The sequence below is a fragment of the Mangifera indica genome, chromosome 10 (assembly GCF_011075055.1).
Source record: "Mangifera indica cultivar Alphonso chromosome 10, CATAS_Mindica_2.1, whole genome shotgun sequence".
NCBI classification, from domain to species: Eukaryota; Viridiplantae; Streptophyta; class Magnoliopsida; order Sapindales; family Anacardiaceae; genus Mangifera; species Mangifera indica.
This window is the reverse complement of record NC_058146.1, coordinates 14516457-14522866: the sequence shown is the minus strand read 5'-3', so window position 1 is coordinate 14522866 and position 6410 is coordinate 14516457. Positions and strand designations below refer to the sequence as shown.

General features: G+C 38.5%; 1 protein-coding gene across 1 annotated transcript; it reads right to left on the bottom strand.

Annotated features, from left to right (window-relative positions):
* Window positions 1-1019: 1019 nt before the first annotated feature.
* On the bottom strand, window positions 1020-5754 carry LOC123226783. Its single transcript, XM_044651303.1, has 4 exons — window positions 5632-5754; window positions 5409-5461; window positions 1443-3876; window positions 1020-1352 (listed from the first exon to the last, which is right to left on the bottom strand). Exons 1-4 carry the CDS (start codon window positions 5752-5754, stop codon window positions 1260-1262), a joined length of 2703 nt encoding a protein of 900 aa, XP_044507238.1. The 3' UTR covers window positions 1020-1259.
* Between the last annotated feature and the right edge of the window lie 656 nt (window positions 5755-6410).

Sequence of the window (6410 nt, the reverse complement as noted above, 5' to 3'; positions counted from 1 at the left end):
GAGCTGTAAACACTAAAATATTAAAATTCTCATGATCCTAAATGATAGAAGTGAAAAAATATTTTTTTTAAATTAAGTTATGAAAAAATTATTAATTTTAAAAAATAAGATGAGAAATTAAGATAAATTATTTTTTTAAATAAAATATTAAAATAACAATTTTATCTTTAATAATAATAATAAAATTTAACATAATAATAATAATAAGTATTTAGATTTTAAAAATAAAAATAATAAAAGCTTAGAAAAAGAATCTAACCTTGGGTGAAAGTAAGTCGTTTGGCCTTGTTTTAAGGCCAAACAACTATTTCCCACCCAAGGTTTGACGTTTTCTCAAATACCCACCAGTTAACTATGAAAACACCAAAAGCCCACCCATCAGTGGTTAACTTTGACAGTTTCCGTCAGAAAAAAGGGTAAATGACTGTTTTACCCTTTTCAATTGAAATGACAAAAATGTCCTGCATGCCAAATGACGTAATTACCCTTTTCACTAAAATGACCTAAAAACCCTTAAATAAAAAGACCAAAATGCCCTCTCAATTAATTAACCAATTTTTCATATTCCATAATTTAACCAGCAACTTCCATGGCCTGAAAACAATGCATCATTTCAGTTTGAATTACAGATTTTCGGTTGGAACTGCCTTTGATTATGAAAGTGATGAAATGCAAAGAGTTGTGTAATACATTGCTTAATACTGGCCTGCTTGGAAACCTGAAAATGCAAACCATTTTGATTCATAAATATACTTCAAAGAGTTGTGTAATACATTGCTTAATACTGGCCTGCTTGGAAACCTAGAAATGCAAATAGCTGTGTACTGGAATGCATGCAATAACAGACCATTTTGATTCATAAATCAACACTGTCAACCCAGAATACTCCTCATATCAACACTGTAAACACACTCCTCATATCAACACTGTAAACACACTCCTCATATCAACACTGTCAACACACAGAACACTCCTCATAAGCACTAATTCATAAATTAACACTCTCAACACTGTCAACACACACACAGAATACTCCTCATATGCACTAATTTATAAATTAACACAGAATACACAGAATACTTACAGTGAACATTTCACTGAGCTATCCAAAGAATTTACATGCAGAGAACATTTCACTGAGCTATAGAAAAAATTTACATGCTGTGAGGAAGAAGATGAACCAAAAAATTATCCAAAAAATTTATAACTGAGCAATTGAGCAATTATCCAAAAAATTTACATAAGGGAAATCCCCAGTTTCATTGTATCTGTGACTCTGGATGCTGTGAGGAAGAAGATGAACCAAACTGACTTTTAGCTGACTGGCTTTCCATGGTTGGGATTGTTCTTCTCTGATATAAGGGGAAAAAAAAATGAGTAGGTTTAATAAAACAGAAAAAACAGTAGCAAACAGAATGCTAACATATAAACAGAAGCAATACCTTTTTTTTGGGTCTTCCTGCATTGTTTGGATTGTATTGGCAGGACCTTTTGTTGTGCCCCAATTCATGGCAGTGACTACACCTAAGTGTAGACACAGGTTTTCTCTTTCTCTCTTCAGTGGGGTCTTTCCTCCTAGCCTTTCTGGGCCTGCCAGCTTTGCCATGCCTAACAGGTGGCTGCAGCTTATCTTCACATTCCTCTGGCCAGGTTCTCTTGTCTGGAATAGGATGAATAATTTCAGCATATGTTCTCATATATGCTGAAATTTGCAACCTGTCATCTACAAACTTATCAATGGTAGGGAAGTTCATGTGCAATATTGAGCAGATTGCATGTTGGCAGGGAATCCCAGACAGCTGCCACATCCCACAATCACAGATTCTTTTGTCCAAATTCAAGGTGTATGTTCTGCTTGGAATACCATTCATATCAATCACCTCGAACTCTTGCAGTCCAGCATATGAAATAGAGACATTTCGAGCTGTCTCAATACTTTTGTTCAATTTTTTAACAACAAGTGGGGGCAATGGAGTGACCCATTCAGTCCCTGCCTTCAGCCTACTATAAAGTCTCTTCATTATTCTTCTTCGATACAACTCCAACAAACTGAGAATAGGCAGCTCCCGACCTTCTCCAAGCCAACTATTAAATGTTTCAGACATATTATTTGTGATATGGTCAGATTTGGCTTCAGTGTCAAAGCCAAATCTAGACCATTGATCTGGCTCATTGTCAATTACCCACTTGTAAGCAGTTTCATCCACTGCCTTCATTTTATTTAATGCCTCATGAAAATCCACTTTATTTGATGCTCTAGAAATAGCCCAAAACAGATTTCGAAGATGTACCCCAGGGAAAGTTTTCCTGAAATTCGCATATACATGTCTTGCACAAAATCTACTCTTTGCATTAGGCCACTGAGTTTGCAAGGCATGTATTATTCCCTTTTGCCTATCACTCATGAAAGTGATAGGCAAGACATCACCCATGAATTCTTTCAACATCCCCAGAAAGTAACCCCAACTATCATTGTTTTCTACTTCACAAACACAGATTGCCAATGGGAATATCCCACTGTTCGCATCAATCGCTACAGCAGACAGCAGGACTCCCCCAAAATGCCCCTTCAGATGGCATCCATCAACCCCTATAAAACGACGACAACCCTCTAAAAAGCCTTTCTTCTGTGCAGCAAAACTTAGAAAAAAGCGATGAAAACGCGGTGTCGAGGGAATTTCATCCCTAATTACCTTTAGGGCAGCTTTTGATCCTGTATTGGTCATCAACACAATATGACAATATTTAAACAGCCAGTTATACGACTCTGCATGCTCCTTTGCTGTCAAACCAGTGGCAATTTTCTTAGCCCTATACAATTTTCTATGATTTATCTTTAAAAAATGCTCCTGCTCCAACTGAGAAGCTAGAGGCTTAATGCTACTGCCTTCTTGTGACCTTATAAACCTGCCAAATTTCTCAGCTACCCATAATGCACTCGCAGCTGGGTTATCATTAACCCTGAGGCATGTGTGCATATGCTCGTACTGACGTATTTGGTAGGATTGACCATCTACCATCAGAGCTGCATAGAGATGGAATGGGCAGCCTTCTGATCTACACACAACCTTTATTCTTCTCTTCTCATTGTATATCTTTTTTGTAGCAAACCCACGATCAACCGTGTAATCTTTCAGCACACCCCTGAAATGTTCAACACTGTCAAAAACATGTCCAACCTCAAAATAAATCTTCCCATCTGCACCTTTCTTAAAAGCCTTTCCCTTCATATGTCTAGCTAATCTGGTAGCACCATCATCTTCTCCCTCATCACTTTCCCCATCACTATTGTCAGATTTATAATTAAGTCCTCGTGTCTCATCATCATCCTCAACAGATTCAGACCTGATTTCAACTTCGGCATGACTAATAGTCTCATCTTCATGTGATGCATCACTCCAATGAAAGTCATCATCATGCTGGGTAAATTCTTCTCCCTCATCAGAACTTTCTATTGGTTGGGTGTTGGGTGAGTTAGGCTCTGTTGGTTGGGTGTTGGGTGAGTTACGTTCTGTTGGTTCGGTGTTGGGTTGACTGTGTGAAGGTAGTAGAGGCCGAGGAGATCTGCTCTGTACTGGAATAAATTCAACATACATCTGAATAATTTGCTGACCTACTTTTCTATACTCTTCAAAGACAAACATCATGTCCTCATCACTGGCAATGATGTAATTACCCTCTCCATTAGCTGATCTTGCTTCAACTTTTATCTGCTCACCTGGATAAAGTTGCACCTCCTCATTTTCATTTGCAATACATTGCTTAACATCCTTGATGAACACAATTAAGCTATACTCTTCTGGATCAATATTTCTTATTTCAGATGGTATGCCACAAGCTTCAAATTTAATAGTGAATAACTTTGTAGAACTCATCCTAACAAAACACAGAATTAGTTAAAAGAATAACAATTAATTTGAGACTGAAGGCACAGAAAAACACAGTATCCCAGCGTATGTAACAATGATGCAACTTACCCAATGACACAACAACAACACTCCTCATGCACAGAAACAAGGCAGTATGCAACATTGTTGTTGGTCAGCATGTATGCAAAGAAACAGAAGACTATGACTCATGCAGAATCACTCAAAACAGCATGCAAATGGGTGTGCACTTGACAGAAAGTATCCTACCTTATTGTTTAATCATTGTTGCAACTTGCAACACTGTTACACAGCCTTGTTAGACCAGAGAGAATTAAGGTTTTTTGCAACCTTCTCTTTCGCGCCAGTAGCACTGCACTCTCGGGTTTCCCAGCGTATGTAACAATGATGCAACTTACCCAATGACACAACAACAACACTCCTCATGCACAGAAACAAGGCAGTATGCAACATTGTTGTTGATCAGCATGTATGCAAAGAAACAGAAGACTATGACTCATGCAGAATCACTCAAAACAACATGCAAATGGGTGTGCACTTGACAGAAAGTATCCTACCTTATTGTTTAATCATTGTTGCAACTTGCAACACTGTTACACAGCCTTGTTAGACCAGAGAGAATTAAGGTTTTTTGCAACCTTCTCTTTCGCGCCAGTAGCACTGCACTCTCGGGTTTCCCAGCGTATGTAACAATGATGCAACTTACCCAATGACACAACAACAACACTCCTCATGCACAGAAACAAGGCAGTATGCAACATTGTTGTTGATCAGCATGTATGCAAAGAAACAGAAGACTATGACTCATGCAGAATCACTCAAAACAGCATGCAAATGGGTGTGCACTTGACAGAAAGTTTCCTACCTTATTGTTTAATCATTGTTGCAACTTGCAACACTGTTACACAGCCTTGTTAGACCAGAGAGAATTAAGGTTTTTTGCAACCTTCTCTTTCGCGCCAGTAGCACTGCACTCTCGGGTTTCCCAGCGTATGTAACAATGATGCAACTTACCCAATGACACAACAACAACACTCCTCATGCACAGAAACAAGGCAGTATGCAACATTGTTGTTGATCAGCATGTATGCAAAGAAACAGAAGACTATCACTCATGCAGAATCACTCAAAACAGCATGCAAATGGGTGTGCACTTGACAGAAAGTATCCTACCTTATTGTTTAATCATTATGAAACAGAAACTGATACATAATACTTAAAACAGAAACTGATCATGCCCTAACTCCCTCATAGAAACTGATCATCCCCTAACTCACACACAGAAACTGAACATATAACCCATACACAGAACTCAACGCCACCGAAAGTGCTCATACACAAGCCCAACAAAAGCAGTTAATACTCATACACATAACTGAATGCTCACCAAAATATAACCCAACCCTAAATAATATGTTAACAGTACACATGCAAAACCCCTACGTTAATTTTTTTTTCCACTCAAATATACGTATAATGCATAACCCTAACATTACAAAGACCATTACAGCACCCCAATACCCTGAAAAACCAAAACCTGTTTCAAACTTCAACTTCCTAATACTCACATAGAACTGAAAACTCACGAAAATAGAAGTCATACACAGAAACTTACGTCAACAGTGGACATGCAAAATCCCCACGTTAATTTTTTTTTTTTGCCTTGCCCTAAAATATACATATAATGCTAACCCTAATATAACACAGACTATAATAGTACCCAAAATATACATATAAGGCTAACCCTAACATTACACAGACTATTACAGTACTCGACAATAAGGATAAACAAGGTATCCGAAAGAATAAACCTGGATGGCAGGAAATATTTTCTGAAGGCCTCAGTTGGAGCAGACTTCGTCGTCATTGCAGTTTAACTCACCACGAAAAGCCACTACACTTGTCGTCGGAACTGTTGGTGATCACAGTAGCCGAAAACAGCAAACAGGTTGTACTTTCTCGTCTTCTTTGGTACTAAACTACTTCGTCCACCCTTGGTAACGTCGAACGATGTCTTGTCGTGGTCGTCTTTGTCGTCGCCGTTAAAGGTTCATCGTTGATCACACTGGAGCACAATGAAACAAGGTAAACGAAAGACTTAACGCGAATGGAATGTTGAACGAAAGAATGAAGGCCAAAGGTTTTGTTCAAATTTGAAATCTGACGTCGGCTGGACAAGTGTCGCTCGTTCATTGGTGAAAGAGAAAAATCATTTTTCAAATTGGTGTGAAATGACACAAAGACCCCTCACGTGTCGCATGTTCATTCGCTCACTTTCCCTAGACTAATCCCTAGTCGTCGATTTGTGCCCCAAAAATTGCCACCGTTGATTTCAATATAATCATTCTGCATTTAATACAGACTGCGGCACGTCCTTCGAGCGCACAGTATTCGGCGGCTGATTCAAATTTTGTGCGCCCGATTATTTGCTTTTTTGCCAGGTGTCTTCTTTTCGTACTGCCACGTCAACCACCAAAGATTTGCAAACCCTGAATCGCCAAAAATCGTCGAAAAATCGTTCTG

Coding starts and splice junctions, on each gene's coding strand:
- LOC123226783 (XM_044651303.1), bottom strand. CDS start 5,754: ATGACGACGAAGTCTGCTCCAACTGAGGCCTTCAGAAAATATTTCCTG. Junction 3,877..5,408: donor ACAGGTTTTGGTTTTTCAGG/GTATTGGGGTGC, acceptor GTGTTTTGTTAG/GATGAGTTCTACAAAGTTAT. Junction 1,353..1,442: donor CAGGAAGACCCAAAAAAAAG/GTATTGCTTCTG, acceptor CCCTTATATCAG/AGAAGAACAATCCCAACCAT.